This window comes from Myodes glareolus, chromosome 8 (assembly GCF_982192425.1).
Source record: "Myodes glareolus chromosome 8, mMyoGla1.1, whole genome shotgun sequence".
In the NCBI taxonomy this organism is placed as follows: Eukaryota; Metazoa; Chordata; class Mammalia; order Rodentia; family Cricetidae; genus Myodes; species Myodes glareolus.
In genome coordinates, this window is record NC_142033.1 from 99,519,271 (window position 1) to 99,537,844 (window position 18,574).

General features: G+C 40.6%; 1 protein-coding gene across 3 annotated transcripts in view; it reads right to left on the reverse strand.

Moving 5' to 3' along the window:
• The window catches only part of Acyp2 (acylphosphatase 2), a 152,285-nt gene extending 136,157 nt beyond the window's left edge, over positions 1–16,128 (reverse strand). The window contains exon 1 of one of the 3 annotated variants that reach the window (XM_048427580.3): positions 15,807–15,984. In XM_048427580.3, coding sequence (XP_048283537.1) covers positions 15,807–15,942 — 136 coding nt within the window. In that variant the 5' untranslated portion in view covers positions 15,943–15,984. Of the gene's footprint in view, positions 1–15,806 lie in introns of all 3 variants that reach the window. The other 2 variants (XM_085692328.2, XM_085692330.2) reach the window with 2 other exon arrangements.
• Between the last annotated feature and the right edge of the window lie 2,446 nt (positions 16,129–18,574).

An 18,574-nucleotide genomic window follows, 5' to 3' on the forward strand; every position in this document is an offset into this window, starting at 1 on the left:
TTTGTTGTCTAGGATCTCTGGAATTGTGAATTCTAGGTTGGTTTTTCTTTGCTTTATGTCTTTATGAGTGAGTACATATGATATTTGTCTTTCAGGGTCTGGGTTACCTCACTCAATATGATGTTTTCTAGATCCACCCATTTACCCACAAATTTCAAGATGTCATTAGTTTTTTCTGCTGTGTAGTACTCCATTGTGTAAATGTACTACATTTTCCTTATCTATTCTTCAGTCAAGGGATATTTAGGTTGCTTTCAGGTTCTGACTATGACTAATAATGCTGGTATGAACACTGTTGAGCAGAAGACCTTATGGTATGATTGAGCATCCTTTAGGTAAATACCCAAAAGTGGTATTGCTGGGTCTTGAGATAGGTTGTTTCTTAATTTTCTGAGAAATTGCCATACTGATATCCAAAGTGACTGTACCAATTTGAAATCCCCCAAGCAATGGAGGAGTGTTCCGTTTACCCCACATCCTCTCCAGCATAAGTTGTCATCAGTTTTTTTTTTGATCTTGGCCATTTTTATAGGTGTAAGATGAAACCTGAGAGTTGTTTTGATTTGCATTTCTCTAATATCTTAAGGTGCTGAACATTTCCTTAAGAGTCTTTTAGTCATTTTAGATTCATCTGTTGAGAGTTCTCTGTTTATATCTGTGCCCCAATTTTTATTGGATTATTTGTTCTTTTTGATGATCAATTTCTTGGGTTATTTGTATATTTTGGAGATCAGTCCTCTGTCCAATGTGGGGTTGGTGAAGATCTTCTCCCATTCTGTACGCTGCCATTTTGTCTTTTGACCATTTCCTTTGCTTTACAGAAGCTTCTCAGATTCAGAAAGTCCCACTTACTAATTGTTTCTCTTAGTGTCTGTGCTACTGGGGTTATATATAGGAAGTGGTCTCCTATGCCAGTGCATTCAAATGTACTTCCCACTTTCTCTTCTATAAGGATCAGTGTGGTTGGCTTTATGTTGAGGTCTTTGATCCATTTGGACTTAAGTTTTGTGCATGGTGATAAATATGGGTCTGTTTTCATACTTCTACATGTTGATATCCAGTTATGTCAGCACCATTTGTTAAATATATTTTCTTTTTTATATTTTTTGTTTCTTTGTCAAAATTCAGGTATGTGGATTGATATCTGGATCTTCAATTCGGTTCCATTGGTCCTGCTGTCTGTTCTTATGCCAATACCAGGCTGTTTTCAGTACTGTAGCTCTGTAGTAGAGGTTGAAGTCAGGAATTGTGAAGCCTCCAGAAATTCCTTTATTGTACAGGATTGTTTTGGATATCTTGAGTTTTTTGCTTTTCCATATGAAGTTGAGTACTTTTCTTTCAAGGTCTGTGAAGAATTTTGCTGGGATTTTGATGGGCATTGCATTGAATCTGTAGGTTGCTTTTGGTAAGAGTACCATTTTTACTATGTTAATTCTACCTACCCAAGAGCATGGGAGATCTTTCCATATTCTGGTGTCTTCTTCAACTTCTTTCTTCAAAGACTTAAAGTTCATGTCATATAGGTCTTCTGTTTGGTTAGAGCTACTCCAAGATATTTTATGCTATTTGTGGCTATTGTAAAAAGTGATATTTCTCTGAATTCTTTATCAGCCCATTTATCATCTGTGCAGAGGAGGGCTACTGACTTTTTTGAGTTAATTTTGTATCCTGCTACGTTACTTAAGCTGTTTATGAGTTGTAGAAGTTCCTTGGTAGAATTTTTGGGGTCACTTACGTAAACTATCATATCATAAGCAAATAGTCAAAGTTTGACTTCTTCTTTCTCAAATTGTATCCCCTTAATATTCTTTTGGTGTCTCATTGCTCTAGCTAGAACCTCAAGCACTATATTGAATAGATATGGAGAAAGTGGACAACCTTGTCTTGTTCCTGATTTCAGTGGGATGGCTTTGAGTTTCTCTCCATTTAGTTTGATGTTGGCTGTTGGCTTGCTGTATATTCCCTTTATTATGTTTAGGTATGTTCCTTGTATCCCCGCTCTCTCCAAGACCTTTATCATGAAAGGATGTTGTATTTTGTCAAAGGCTATTTCAGCATCTAATGAGATCATCATGTGGTTTTTATTTTTCAGTTTGTTTACATGGTGGATTACATTGTCAGATTTTTGTATGTTGAACCATCCATGCATCTTTGGGATGAAGTCAACTTGATCATGGTGGATGATTTTTCTGATGTGTTCTTGAATTTGATTTGCCAGTATTGTATTATTTTCGCATCAATGTTCGTAAGTGAGATTGGTCTGTAATTCTCTTTCTTAGTAATGTCTTTGTGTAGTTTGGGTATCAGGGTAATTGAAGCTTCATAAAAAGATTTTTGCAATGTTCCTTATGTTTCTTTTGTGTGGAACAATTTGAGGAGTATTGGTATTATTTCTTCAGGGAAAATCTTATAGAATTGTGAGCTGAAGCCATCTGCTCCTGGGCTTTTTCCAGCTGGGAGACTTTTGATGACTGTTTCTATTTCTTTAGCAAATATAAGTCTATTTAATTTGCTTATCTGGTCTTGATTTAATTTTGGTGATATTTATCCAGAAAGTTGTCCATTTCCTTTAAGTTTTCCAATTTTGTAGAGCACAGGTTTTTGAAATAGGACCTAATGATTCTCTGTATCTGTTGTTATGTTCCCCTTTTCATTTCTGATTTTGTTAATTTGGATATTCTTTCTCTGCCTTTTGGTTAGTTTGGCTAAAGGTTTGTCTATTTTGTTGATTTTTCTCAAAGAACCAACTCTTTGAAGGTGAGTTTGCTTCTTTTTGTTTGAGAGTTTTCAGCTGTTCTGTTAATCCACGGGTGTGGGATTTCCAGCTTCTTCATGTAGGCATTTAGTGCTATGAATTTCCTCTTACCACTGCTTTCATTGTGTCCCATAATTTTGGCTATGTTGTATGGTCATTTTCATTGAATTTTAGGAGATCTTTAATTTCTTCCTTGACCCATTGATTATTCAAGTGAGCACTGTTGAATTTCCATCGTTTGTGGGCTTTCTGGATTTAATGTTGCGTTGAATTCTAATTTTAAGCCATGGTGATCTGATAAGATACATGGGGTTATTCCAATTATGTTGTATCTGTTGAGATTTGCTTTCTTACCTAGTATGAGGTCAATTTTTGAGAAGGTTCCATGAGGTGCCGAGAAGGTATATTCTTGTTATGTTTGGATGGAATGTTCTATAGATGTCTGTTAAGTCCATTTGAGTCATAACATCTGTTAGTTCCCTTATTTCTCTATTAATTTTCTGTCTGACAGACCTGTTCAGTGGTGAGAGTGGGGTTTTCAAGTCTCCCACTATTAGTGTGTAGGGCTTAATGTGTGATTTAAGCATTAGTGGTGTTTCTTTTACATATGAGAGTGCCCTTTATTTGGGGGATAGACATTCAGATGATGGTAGGGCCTTGCTCCAAAATTCCCAAAGTGTCTTCTGTGATTCACCAACAGGGACCTGCCAAACAGCATCCCTATCTGCCACTGATACCTCAAGTACCATAGGGTTTGCTGGATTATATGGCCCAATGGTAGATCATCCTACACAACAGCCTGGACCTGTTGAAGAGCCGTCTGCTGTTCCAGGCCCCACACAAAGCTAACAGTTTTCCAGTAACTCTGCATGTGGGCCAGAATAACACACCAAGTGAGGAATGTGCTGTCTCCAGAATTGAACCAGGCCCACTAAACATTGTGCTCCATTCTTGGTGGTGGGATGGGCCAGAAGCATTAACTTATCCATTACCTTAGAAGGAATAACTCTGCATGCCCTAAACCACTGAACTCCTAAGAATTTCACTGAGGTAAAAGGTCCTTGGATTTTGGTTGGATTTATTTCCCATCCTCTGATGCACATATGGGTTACCAATGACTCCAAAGAAAGTGCTACCTTCTGTTCCTTTGGTGCAATCACCATAATTTCATCAATATAGGGCACCAATGATATATATTGTGGAAGAGACAGGGGATTAAGATTTCTTCTAACTAAGTTATGGCACATGGCTGAATAGTTAAAATATTCTTAAAATAAAACTGTAAAGGTATAAACTGCTGGCCTTGTCAACTGAAAGTAAATTGTTTCTGGTAGTCCTTGTAGACAGGTACCAAGAAAAAGGCATTTGCTGGCCGACTCCCATCCCACCGTCCATCCAGGTACACCTTCCTCTCTTCCCCCCTTCCCCCTGGGGCCATAAGATCTCCCCAGTGCAGCTCCCTTGCGCGCTAGGCCTGGGCTGTGGGCGCAACCCAGCAGGGGCAGTTCCTGTGTTTTGATAGCCTGCCTGAGGACAGGTGGGCCCTGTGTCAGCTCAGCCACATTCCTGGCCAGCAAGAGGCAGTGATTGTCTAGCAGACATCCATTGGAGGAGGGGTGAGTGTGCTCCTGGCCCGAGGCACAAGCCCGGCAAGGAGGAATTCAGACTTTCCCAGACCCCCCTGACTTCCTGGTCACCTTGCAGTAGCGGCTCCACCCTGCTGAGCTCTCCCGAATCCCATCCCAGCATTCATCCAGGTACACCTTCCTCTCTTCACCCCTTCCCCTTGGGGCCATAAGATCTCCCCAGTGCAGCTGCCTTACACACTGGGCCTGGGCTGTGGGCACAACCCGGCAGAGGCAGTTCCTGTGTTTTGATAGCCTGCCTGAGGACAAGTGGGCCCTGTGTCAGCTCAGCCACATTCCTGGCCAGCAAGAGGCAGTGATCTTCTAGCAGACATCCATCGGAGGAGGGGATTTCCCCAGCTCAGTTATCTTGAGCACTGGGCCTGGGCTGTGAGTGCAACCCAGCAGGAGGGAGTGCCTGTGTTTCAATAGACTGCCTGAGGAAAGGTAGGCCTTCTGTCAGTGAAGTCCCTGCCCAACAAGGGAATCTGATCCAGTATCAGAAGATCCAATAGAGAGCATTTGAAGGAAGAGATGGGCAGACGCCAAGGCAAGAACTCCTCCAACAATCTGAAAAACAATATGAAAACACCAGATCCCAACGACCCTACAATAGAAGGACTTGAACCTCTTAATCCAGAAGAAGTGGGAAAAAGTGCCATTATGAAAGCAATAGAGTCCCTTAAACAGGATATGAATAACTCGCTTAAAGACCTGGATGAGAAGTACAACAAAAAGATTGAAGAAATGAGTAAAGAAATGGATGAGAAGTATAACAAAAAGTTTGAAGAAATGAGTGAATCCGTGAATGATACACTGGGAAACCAAGAAAAAACAATCAAACAGGTAATGGAAACAGTTCAAGAATTGAAAACTGAAATGGAGGCAATGAAGAAAATACAAAACAAGGGTCGGCTGGATATGGAAAATCTAGGTAAACGAACAGAGACTACAGAATCAAGCATAACCAATCGGATACAAGAGATGGAAGAACGAATCTCAGATTCTGAAGATACCATAGAGAAAATAAATGCTCTGATCAAAGAAAACAGCAAATCCAACAAATTCTCATCACAAAACATTCAAGAAATCTGGGACACAATAAAAAAACCAAATCAGATAATAATAGGGAATGAAGAAGGAGAAGAACTGCAGATCAAAGGCCCAGAAAAATATATTCAACAAAATTATAGAAGAAAACTTTCCCAACCTAAAGAATGATATTCCTATGAAGGTTCAAGAAGCATACAAAACACCGAATAGACTTGATAAAATAAAAAATCCCCTCACCATATAATAATCAAAACACAAAACAAACAGATTAAAGAAAGAATATTAAGAGCTGGAAAGGAAAAAGGTCAAGTAACTTACAAAGGTAAACCTATCTGGCTTACACTGGACTTCTCTATGGAAACCATGAAAGCCAGAAGGTCCTGGATAGAAGTACTGCAGAAACTAAGAGACCATGGATGCAAACCCAGACTACTATACCCAGCCAAGCTATCGTTCACTATCAATGGAGAAAACAAAATATTCCAGGATAAAAATAAACTTAAACAATTCGTAGCCACAAATCCAGCCTTACAGAAAGTAATAGAAGGAAAATCGCAACCCAAGGAATCCAACATTGCCAACACTGCCTACAATAACTCAGACATCTAGCGACCCTTCACAAGCTCAACTCAAAGAAGGGACACATACAAACTCTATTAAACAAACAAACAAAAAATAATAATAACCGGAGTCAACAACCACTGGTCATTAATATCACTTAATATTAATGGACTCAATTCACATATAAAAAGGCACAGACTAAGAGATTGGATACGAAAACAGGATCCAACATTCTGCTGTTTACAAGAAACACACCTCACAATCACAAAGACAGACATCTACTCAGAGTAAAGGGTTGGGAAAGGGTTTTTCAAGCAAACGGATCTAAGAAACAAGCAGGTGTGGCCATTCAAATTTCCAACAAAATTGACTTCAAACTAAAATCAATCAGAAGAGATGGAAACGGACATTTTATACTCATAACAGGAACAATTCATCAGGAGGAAGTCTCAACCCTGAATATCTAGGCCCCTAATATAAATCCACTCATTTATATAAAAGAAACTCTTCTAGAACTCAAGGCAGTCATTAAACCACACACACTAATAGTAGGAGACTTCAACACTCCTCTCTCACCAATGGACAGGTCAATCAGACAGAAACCTAACAGAGAAATAAGAGAATTATTGGAGGTATTGAATCAAATGGACTTAACAGACATCTATAGAACATTCCACCCAAATAGGAAAGAATATACCTCCTGCTCTGCAGCTCATGGAACCTTCTCAAAAATTGACCACATATTAGGTAACAAAGCAAACTTCCACAGATACAAAAAGATATTAGTAACCACATGAGTCTTGTCAGACCACCATGGATTAAAGTTAGAATTCAACAACAGTGCTACCTCTAGGAAGCCAACAAACTCATGGAAGTTGAACAGTCAACTACTAAATCACCCCGGGTCAAGGAAGAAATAAAGAAAGAAATTAAAGTCTTCCTTGAATTTAATGAAAATAAAGACACAACATACTCAAACCTATGGGACACTATGAAAGCAGTGCTAAGAGGAAAGTTCATAGCACTAAGTGCCCAATTAAAGAAAACGGAGAAAGCACACATTGGAGACTTAACAGCTCACTTGAAAGCTCTAGAAAAAAAAAAGAAGCTGATTCACCCAGGAGGTCTAGAAGACTGGAAATAATCAAACTGAGGGCTGAAATCAACAAAATAGAAACACAGAAAACAATCCAAAGAATCAATGAAGCAAAAAGCTGGTTCTTGGAGAAAATCAACAAGACTGACAAACCCCTATCCAAACTAATCAAACGGCAGAGAGAGAACATGCAAATTAATAAGATCAGAAATGAAAAGGGGGACATAACCACAGACACAGAGGAAATTCAGAAAATCATTAGATCTTACTACAAATGCCTGTACGCCACAAAATTGGAAAATGTAAAAGAAAAAGACATTTTTTAGATAAGTACCATATACCAAAGTTGAACCAAGACCAGGTGAACAATCTAAATAGACCTGCCAGTCGTGAAGAATTAGAAGCTGTTATCAAAAATCTCCCTACGAAAAAAAAGCCCAGGACCAGATGGTTTCAATGCAGAATTCTACCAGAACTTCCAGGAAGAGCTAATACTTACACTCCTTAATGTATTTCACAATATAAAAACAGAAGAATCATTGCCAAATTTATGAAGCTACAGTTACCGTGATACCAAAACCACACAAAGACACAACCAAGAAAGAGAATTACAGGCCAATCTCACTCATGAACATCGATGCGAAAATTCTCAATAAAATACTGGCAAACCGAATCCAAGAACACATTAGAAAAATTATCCATTATGATCAAGTGGGCTTCATCCCAGAGATGCAGGGCTGGTTCAACATACGCAAATCTATCAATGTAATCCATATTTATTTATATAAATATTTATTTATATAAATAAACTGAAAGAAAAAAACCATATGATCATTTTAATGGATGCTGAAAAAGCATTTGACAAAATTCAACACCCATTTATGATAAAGGTGTTGGAGAGATTGGGGATACGAGGGTCATACCTAAATATAATAAAAGCAATATATAGCAAGCCGACAGCTAACATCAAATTGAATGGAGAGAAACTCAAAGCCATTCCACTAAAATCAGGAACACGACAAGGCTGTCCACTCTCTCCATACCTCTTCAATATAGTGCTTGAAGTTCTAGCAATAGCAATAAGACAACATAAGGGGATCAAGGGGATTTGAATTGGAAAGGATGAAGTTAAACTTTCGTTATTTGCAGACGATATGATAGTGTACATAAGCGACCCCAAAAACTCTACCAAAGAACTCCTACAGTTGATAAACACCTTTAGTAATGTGGCAGGATACAAGATCAACTCCAAAAAATCGGTTGCCCTCCTATACACAAAGGATAAAGAAGCAGAGAGGGAAACCAGAGAAACATCACGTTTCATGATAGCCACAAATAGCATAAAATATCTTGGGGTAACACTAACCAAGTAAGTGAAAGACCTATTTGACAAGAACTTTAAGTCCTTGAAGAAAGAAATTGAGGAGGATACCAGAAAATGGAAAGACCACCCCTGCTCTTGGATTGGGAGAATCAACATAGTAAAAATGGCAATTCTACCAAAAGCAATCTATAGATTCAATGCAATCACCATCAAAATCCCATTAAACTTCTTCACAGACTATGAGAGAACAATAATCAAGTTTATATGGAAAAACAAAAAACCCAGGATAGCCAAAACAATCTTATACGATAAGGGAACTTCTGGAGGCATTACCATCCCTGACTTCAAACTCTATTACAGAGCGACAGTATTGAAAACAGCTTGGTATTGGCATAATAACAGAGAAGTCGACCTATGGAATCGAATAGAAGACCCAGGTATTAACCCACAAACTTATGAACACCTGATTTTCGACAAGGGAGCTAAAGGTATACAATGGAAGAAGGAAAGCATATTTAACAAATGGTGCTGGCATAACTGGATGTCAACCTGTAGAAGAATGAAAGTAGATCCATATCTATCATCATGCACAAAAACTCAGGTCCAAATGGATTAAAGACATCAACATTAATCTGACCACTTTGAACCTGATAGAAGAGAAAGTGGGAAGTAGTTTACAAGATATAGGCACAAGAGACCACTTCCTAAGCAGAACCCCAGTAGCACAGACAATAAGAGAATCAATGAATAAATGGGACCTACTGAAACTGAGAAGCTTCTGTAAAGCAAAGGACACTGTCAGTAAGACAAAAAGGCTACCTTCGGACTGAGAGAAGATCTTCACCAACCCCTCATCAGACAAAGGTCTGATCTCCAAAATATACAAAGAACTCAAGTAACTAGACACTAAAACTCTAATTAACCCAATTAAAAAATGGGGTACTGATCTGAACAGAGAATTCACAACAGATGAACTTCGAATGGCCAAAAGGCACTTAAGGTCATGCTCAACCTCTTTAGCAATCAGGGAAATGCAAATCAAAACAACTTTGAGATACCATCTTACACCTGTCAGAATAGCCAAACTCAAAAACACCAATGATAGCCTATGCTGGAGAGGATGTGGAGCGAGGGGAACACTCATCCATTGTTGGTGGGAATGCAAACTTGTGCAGCCACTGTGGAAAATAGTGTGGCAGTTTCTCAGGAAACTGGGAGCCAACCTCCCTCAGGACCCAGCAATTCCACTCTTGGGAATATACCCAAGAGATTCCCTAACATACTACAAAAGCATTTGTTCAACTATGTTCATAGCAGCACTATTTGTAATAGCCAGAACCTGGAAACAACCTAGGTGCCCCTAAATAGAAGAATGGTTAAAAAAAAGGTGTGGAACATATACACATTAGAGTTTTACTCAGCGGTAAAAAACAATGACATCTTGAATTTTGCATGCAAATGGATGGAAATAGAAAATGCTTTACTGAGTGAGGTAACCCAGACCCAAAAAGAGGAATATGGTATGTACTCACTCATAAGTGGATTCTAGCCATAGTTAAAGGTCTTTGAGCCTATTATTCGTGATCCTAGAGAAGCTAAATAAGAAGGTGAACATGAAGAAAATCATATAGTTATCCTCTTGGATATTGGAAGTAGACAAGATTTCCAGGCAAACTTGGGTGCATGAGGGGTGGGGTTGGGGGGGTGGAAGTAAGGGGAGATGGTTAGAGAGAAGGGAGAAGGGAAGAATTGGGGATGGCTTGGGGGAATGGGAGGGGGGGAGGAAGGATGGATATGGGACTAGGGAAGTATATATCTCAACTAAGGGAGCCATTTTAGGGTTTGCAATAGTCTTGATTCTGGAGGGGTTCCCAGGCCCAAGGAGAGGTCCCCAGATTGTTCCCTGGGCAGCAGAGAAGAGCGTGCCTGAACTGGCCTTGGCCCATAACCATACTGATGAATATTTTGTATATCACCATAGAACCTTCATCTGGCAATAGATGGAGATAGAGTCAGAGACACACATTGGAACACTGGACTTAACTCCCTAGGTCCAAATGAGAAGCAGAAGGAGGGAGAACATGAGCAAGAAAGGCAGGACTAGAGGGAACCCTCATCTGACAATAGATGGAGATAGAGATGGAGACCCACATTGGAGCACTGGACTGAGCCCCCAAGGTCCAAATGAGGAGCAGAAGGAGAGAGAACATGAAAAAGGAAATCAGGACCGTGTGGGGGGTGTTCACCCTCTGATACAAGGGGACTGATCGAATGAGAGCTCACCAAGGCCAGCTGGACTGGGACTGAACGAGCATGTCATCAAACCGGAGTCTCTAAATGTGACTGACATGGGGGCTGACTGAGAAGCCATTGATAATGGCACTGGGTCTTGTTTTGTCTGCATGTACTGGCTTTCTGGGATCCTAGTCTGTTTGGATGCTCACCTTCCTAGACCTGGAGGGAGAGGGGAGGAACTTGAACTTCCCACAGTGCAGGAAACCCTGACTGCTCTTAGAACCGGAGAGGGAGGAGGAGAGGGAGTGGGGGGGAGGAGAGGGAGTGGGGGGAATGGGAGGGTATGGGGAGGAGGGGAGGAAGTGGAAAATTTTATAAACAAATAATTAAATTAATAAAAAAAGGCATTTGCTGGATCGATAGCTTTATACTTTGTACCAGATGTGTTAATTTGCCCAAGTAAGGACACCATATCTGGTACAGCAACTACAATTATAGCCACTACTTGACTGAGTTTTTAATAGTCGACTGTCATTCTCTACTGTCCTTCCATACAGGCCAAATAAGAAGCTAAAGGAAGATGTGGTAAAAGCCCACACGCCTGCATCTTTCAAGTCCTTGATGTTGGTACCAATTTCTGCAGTTCCTCCATGGAAGTGATACTGATTTGATTCACTATAGTCCTTGGCAGAGCAACTTTAAGGGCTTTCATTTAGCCTTTCCATACATAATAGCCCTCTTCTAATTATATCTATCTCAATTATGCTTTCTAGGGAAATAACCACAGGATGAGTTTGGGGACCACTGGATCTACTGAATTGGACATCAGCCTCTGCCTCAATAAGTCTCTACTTTAACTACAGGACCACAACGTTTCTTATGACCTCCTGGAATCAGCCTCAGTTCAGAACCAGTATCCAACAGACCCCAGAAAGTCTGGCTATTTTCTTTCCCCCATTGAATAGTTACCCTGGTAAAAGGCTGCAGATTCTTCTGGAAAGGACTGGAGAAAGGCTAACCATAAAATCTTTAAATATTTTTTTCAAGGTCCTTCCTCAGTGGAATCTGGCTGTTAATTCACAATTTGACTCAAGTTTGGAAATTGATTGCCTTTTGCCATAATCCAATGCAGCCTTTTTTTTCATTCATTTGTGATTTTTTTCATCCACATATATAGATCAAACAAAAATTCAATAGGTTTCTTATCTCTTTCATATATGGAATGGAAACTCTATGGTTGATTAGCCAGTACCAGAGATCTATGAGTCATGCTGCTTTGCCTGTGATGACCATTATGGGTCAGGTCAATTATGGACACTCTTTGTCTATTCTGCCCATTACAATAACCAAGATCACCTTGTCTTTGATAATTCAGTGCTGGCACGTGGCTGTTGGTACCTTGTCCCCAGTTGAACCCACTGCATTTAATTCATACAATTAAGCAGCAGTGTCTCTAAACCTAAGGTATGACACAAGAAAGGGGGCAACAACAAAGCCCTCCAAGTGTACTGGTGCCCCCGCTCAATACTTTATGTCTCATAGGATCAGTGAAGGGCGTGTCTTCTGTGTCTTCCATTGTGGAGGATTAGATTTTACACAGCATACCCATTCTAGCATCGCAATTTCTCTGAACCTTAAAATTCCTTCATCAAGCCAGGCGGTAGTGGTGGACTCAGGAGGCAGAGGCAGGCAGACTTCTGTAACTTCTAGGCCAGTCTGGTCTACAGAGGAAATTTCAGGACAGCCAGGACTGTTTCACAGAGAAACCCTGTCTCAAAACACACACACCGAAAAGAAGGAGGAGGAGGAAAAGGAGGAAGAAGAGGAAGAGGAGAAGAACCCCTTCATCAACACTAAGACAAGGAATATCAGGCATCTCCAATTCCTTTTCTGTATGATAACTTTTCTCAAATGTTTCAGCCAACCATTCAACTTCATGTGTGACACTTTTTTAAACTGGGAGAGCTTCCATATTAAACCTGGAATCTCCACTTAGTGGGCCCATATCAATACACTCAGCCTGATCCAGTTTTATGTTTATTCCACATTATCCTACACCCTTAAAAATCTATTCCCACAAATAGCCCCAGATATCTGCTTGAATAAAATGGTAAACTCATTAAACTCTATACTAGTCCCCATGGACTATACTTCCCGCCTTCCCACCAGGACCCTTCTTTTCCTTAAGTCTGATTAGAAGTCTAGAGACAACTATCGGTGGGCCCTGTGGGACACCAGAATTGTCTTGCCTGGCATTTCCTTCAGCAAAATTCATTGTTCTTTGTTTGTTTGTTTGTTTATAAGATAACAAAGGATTAATTTCCTCGATCAAAGACGAAAGAGGGGGTGGGACTTGGGTACATCTTCTGCTGAGGGTATAGAGACTACTTCCTCAGGTGAAATAAACCCCTGAAATCCTGAGGGTTCAAAGTTCTCAGCTTCAATAGGGTACTTCCACACATTCCCATCTCAAGGTGCAAGGTCCCATTCTTTACCAATGAATGCCCTTACCTTAACCAAAGACACCCTCCAAAGCTGGGACTTGTAATTTTCACTGCAATTTAGTCAACCTTATAATGAGGACCTTGGCTTGATTTTCCAAAACTTGAGCTCTGTGGCTGCTGGAGAGATGATCCTCTTCCTGTGCACACTTAGAAAACTTTATATCTGGAGCCAGTCACTTTTATCACCAGGTTCATTCTTGTCTGGAGAGATGATCCTCTTCCTGTGCACACTTAGAAAACTTTATATCTGGAGCCAGTCACTTTTATCACCAGGTTCATTCTTGTCTATCACCCTATTCTGAGATGCTGGAGATAGGTTAATTCTAGCACAGAATTCTTCCTTTCCATTGTCAGTTTATACAGAGATCTAGGAACAATCAACCAGCAGCATCATTTGCCCTATTTTTCCACAAACTCAAGTTTTACATACTGAGTTACCAAATCTTTTTCCATTCATAATTGGTGAATCGGGATAACGAAGGCCTTTATCTCTTGAAGTTTGTAAAACAGTTCCTGCCATGGGCTTCTAGTGCTCTCTAAGCTCCCAGGAGAGGCTTCGGTAACTGTAGGTGTTGGCAAATTAGAAAGCCTATTCCAGATACTTAAAAGAGTCATCCTTATACTTTTGTTGCTCTAGAACCACCTCTGGTACCAAAATCTGTATTAGTCAGGGTTCTCTAGAGCTTACAGAATGAATATATATAGAAAGGGGATTTATTAGACTTATAGGCTGTGGTCCTGTTAATCCAACAATGGCTGGCTATTATTGCTCAGTAGTTGCTTAGTCCATGAGGCTGGGTGTTTCCTCTGGTCTCCAGTATATGCCAGAATCCTGAAGAACTAGGCTCTAATGCCAGTGAGGGATGGACTTGCTAGCAAAGGGAGGGCAGGCAAAGATTAAAGCTTCCTTCTTCTATGTCCTTATATAGGCTTCCAGAGGTGTGCCCGGATTAGCAAAATTTCCCTCTTCTATGTCCTTATATAGGCTTCCAGAGGTGTGCACGGATTAGAGGTGGGTCTTTCTACCTCAAAGATCTGGATTAGAAGTGGGTCTTCGCACGTCAAATAAAACAAAAATGCCTCTCAGGGATTTTTAGAACCCATTTTGGGATTTTAGTTAACTCCAAAAGTAGACAAATTATCACAGTATCAAAAGTATGAACCAGACCCAATACTGCTCAGCTTCTGGGATCAGACAGGATGGGGTGGGTACTACTGCCATGACTCCTGTGCACTTTCTAAAGGCACAAACCCAAGAACTGTGAAAAAATCGCTTTTCAAGCTTCCAGTTTCCTCATGCACTCTTTCCTAAACCTGACCTCAGACTTGCGTGCTGTGATTTTCCTTCCCTACCTCCCCTTTCATAGTGACTCTCAGAAACAATAAAGCACTCCCATTCATTTTAACTTGTCCTGGATCCCCAAAATGTAAAATATTTATTAAATATCAAAATAAAATGATAATATTCTCCTTCTCCTTAAACAGGATTCCATTAAAAAAAACAACAAACTCCCAGCTCCACTGCGTAGAAATAAATTTCCAATACAAACTCACCTTTGCAATCGAATGCTTAGCATTAAAGCCTATTGCTGTTGGAAGTTAATAAAAGGATCCTGTATGCCAATTCTATTACACACATGCACAGCACATATGGGATGGGAGGTGGGTGAAGATGGAGTGAGTAGTAAGGAACTCTCCTGTATACCAAATAATGGTATAAAGTTATGAGGATGTAGAATGGAAATCAGACGCAAGCAGAAAGTTATATCATTGTAAAAGAAACTTGTTTTTATTTTGGGGACAGGGTCTCATGCAGCCTCTACTGGTTCCAACTCCATCTGCAGCCACCTCACAAGAGCTGGCTGGATTATAGGCATATGCCACCACATCACATTGGTGTGGTGCAGGTACCCAATTAGACAAGTGTTCTACCAAATGAGCCAAATTCTCAGTCTCAAAAAGCTTTCTTCCATTAAATGAATAATAGTATATATTAAATCTTTACAGTATTTATATTCTATTAATTTTCTCTGTGTGTAGATTACGCTGGTCTCGAACTCAAAGAGATCAACTTGCTTTTGCCTAATGAAGGCGTGAGCCACCATGTCAAGCCCATTAGGTAAATTTCAAAGAATGTTTTAACGTTTTAATTTACAAATATAAAAATTTTACAGTAAGTGAGACATTATGTTCTGTGCAACTATTTAAGCTTATAATGAAACAAAAATTAGAAAATTTCATTCAGTGGAATAGTGCACAGATGCAAAAATAAGTATAAAATATGTTCAATCTCCAGAACCCAGGAAAAAAACTTGCTAGTTAGTTGGAGGGGATCTATAACCTCGGACAAAGTAAACCAGCCAGTATCATTAAGCATCCTTGCTAAACCCAAGTCTGATAACCTTCAGCGTTCTCCAGTGGGGTGGCGGCCGCCCCCTCGGATACCCTGGGTGACCTCCCACCGCCCCCAGGGCCTCCCTGCTGCAGCCCTCCCGCGCACGCGCAATGCCCCTGCTTCCCACGCGCGGCTGCTGTGTCATGGCCGAGCGGAAGTGCGTGCCTCGGAAGGAAGAGGAAGCCCTAAGATGGACGGCCATATCTTCCTCCTGTCCCTCCCCCAGCCCCGTCTCGGCCCCTCAGGGTCAGGCTGTACCCTGCACTCTCCCGAACACTTCGTAATCCACAGACTTGAGCGGCTCCGCCATGGCGGCCAGGTTTCTCGCGAGCAGCCGGATCGGAGTGTGCGGCGCAGGCCCGGCGGCGACGGCGGCTGCGCGAAGGAGGCTCATGGGCGCTGGCACGGGTGCCTGGCGGCGACGGCGGCGCGGAGGAGGCTCATGGGCGCTGGCACGGGTGCCCGGCGGCGACGGCCCGGGACGCGAGCGCCGAGTCACGCGACAGACGGCCGCCCGCACTGAGGGCGGCTGGACTCGGGGCGCTCGCGCTCCCAGGCAATCTGCTCGGACCCCAGTGCCTAAGGTCGACAGGCGAAGGGATTAAACCGAACGAGTATATTCATCTACCTACTGACGTTTATTTGACACACAAAAATGTTAGGTTTTTTGTTTTTTCCTTAAGGATGAAAATCGGAGGAGACTTGTTGGGACGAGGAAGGGGTAGAGGGTGAGAGAGGGCAAGAGCGGATACAAATTACCAAAATTCATTATATATAAGGATAAAACTGCCAAAGGATTTTTCTAAGTTTTAAATGTTTTCAGGTCGGTACCCTGTTAAGAGATTAATTCAAGCTAATTAACATTCACCTCACATCCAATTTCATTTAAGATCTCAACAATTTCAAGTTATATTTGTCGTTCTTAACTATGCTCACCATTCTGTAAATGTGGTGCCCTCCACTCCACATGAACAAATGTGCCCTGGGAAGGAGATCCCCATTTCCAGCCCCTCCTCAGTTAAAGGAGCTGCTTAGCTTAGTGGCACAAGGCTTTCAGTTGGCGAATTAATTTTGAAATATTCCAGCAGTTGCCAAATCCACAGTCATGGTGAGCTAACCCCTAAATTAAGCTTGACTTTTTCGGTTAGGCTCCTGATTCAGAAAGGTTTCTGCCTGAATCCCAGTTCTAAATAGATGCAATATTGTCTAGGATGAGAGATTTTAATAATTTCCTCCCATGCTAATGGAAACAGTCATCTTGTCTGTTGTCGTACAGTTTTAGATGTTTTGTAGTTTTGTTTTCGTGGTCTTGACAGTTCGGTTGCCTAGGACAATTAAGACCATTTATATTTAGAAAATTATATTTTCTAGGGAGGTATTTAAAGTCTTGCCTTATACTAACCCATCACTCCAAATAATCAGGATACAACTTTTGATAACCTGCCTTCTAAACTTCAAACACTTTTACATGTGAGAAATTCCACTTCTCAATTTACTTGTTGGCCTCGATACCTTTAGACATTTCTTTGCCTCTTTCTGAATAGAAGAATCTACTATAACTGGATTAAATACTATATGCCAGTTCTGTCTGGAACACTCAAAACTCAGGGCCAGGTGTGGTGGCATACTCGTTTAATCCCAACACTGGAGAGGCAGAGGTCAGCTGATGTTTTAAGTGTGAGATCAGCCTGCTTCCAGGCCAGAGTGAGTACTCTGAATCTCAGACAAAATGTGGTCAAATCAATATTTAGGTAACATATGTTCTAGATTTGCTACTCTCGATCAGTTTAGCTGATGATGGGCTTAGTGATGCAAAGATGTCACAATTTAACTTCTTCCCCTCCACTCCCAAGTCACTTCCTGAAGACTTTGGAGCTCACATAGATTGTTAGCCTTTCTCAGATATCCTCAGATTCTCTCCATTGCATTCAGAACCAAGCCTAAGTCTCCAGCCTCCTCTAACCTGTTACTTGGTGCTTCCCCAACACTGAAGGTAACCCGCTGTCCAGCGCTTTCAGGAGAACGTAATAAAAACTCTTCTCTGGAACCTACTTTACCTGGGATACCTCCAGGTACCCCTAAATCTTCCCTTCGCTGCTCAGTTGCCTTGCAAGTCCTTCTCAGATTGCATCCTCCCCATTAGTTCTGTACCTTAAAAACCATTGCCTGGGAAGGTGGACCTTTGCCTGTTCTTCTCCACTTTTACCCAGGAGAACCTCTGCCAGTTACTATGTAGCTCTGTATTAACTTCAGAAGTGTTATAGTAACAACTGACATTTGCTTAGCTAAAACAAACAAAAAAAAATGTATTGTTTGCCAACAGCTGAACATTAGTAAATGAAAATTTTTATGTACCATTTCAGCATGGATTGCTAATAAAATGTGTTTTTAAGACTTTAGAATTGTTTTTTAATGTTTTCTTTTTTGTTTTTATTGAGCTATACATTTTTCCCCTCTCCTCTTCCTCCCTTCCCCTGTTCTCCACACTCCCAATTTACTCAGGATATCTTATCTTTTTCTCCTTCCTAAGTGGATACATGTATGTCTTTCTTAGGGTCCTCTTTGTTGTCTAGGTTCTCTGGGGTTGTGGACTGTAGACTGGTTATCCTTTGCTTCATAAAACTTTAGAATCATAAGCAAATGTTTCTGATATTAAGTAAATTTAAACAGGAAAGATCTAGAAAAATTTTAAAAATTAGAAAAATCAGTCATCCATAATCTTAACACGTTATCATTTTTTACTGTCTTCTATGTGTGTGTGTGTATACATATGTGTGTATGTATATATGTATTTAAATACAGCATGGATTCAACTATAATTAATATAAAGCATGCATGCTTTATGAATTGAGTTTTTGTTGTCTTTTCCAGGTCATGGTATTTCTAATGAATATTTTAATTCATTATAATTATATTTATATTACATAATGTATTTAATTTATTGCACATTCAGGCTGCTTATTTTTCACCATCATAAAAAATATTGTAAAGGAAATATGTATATAGCTACATCTCTCCTGTTTGGG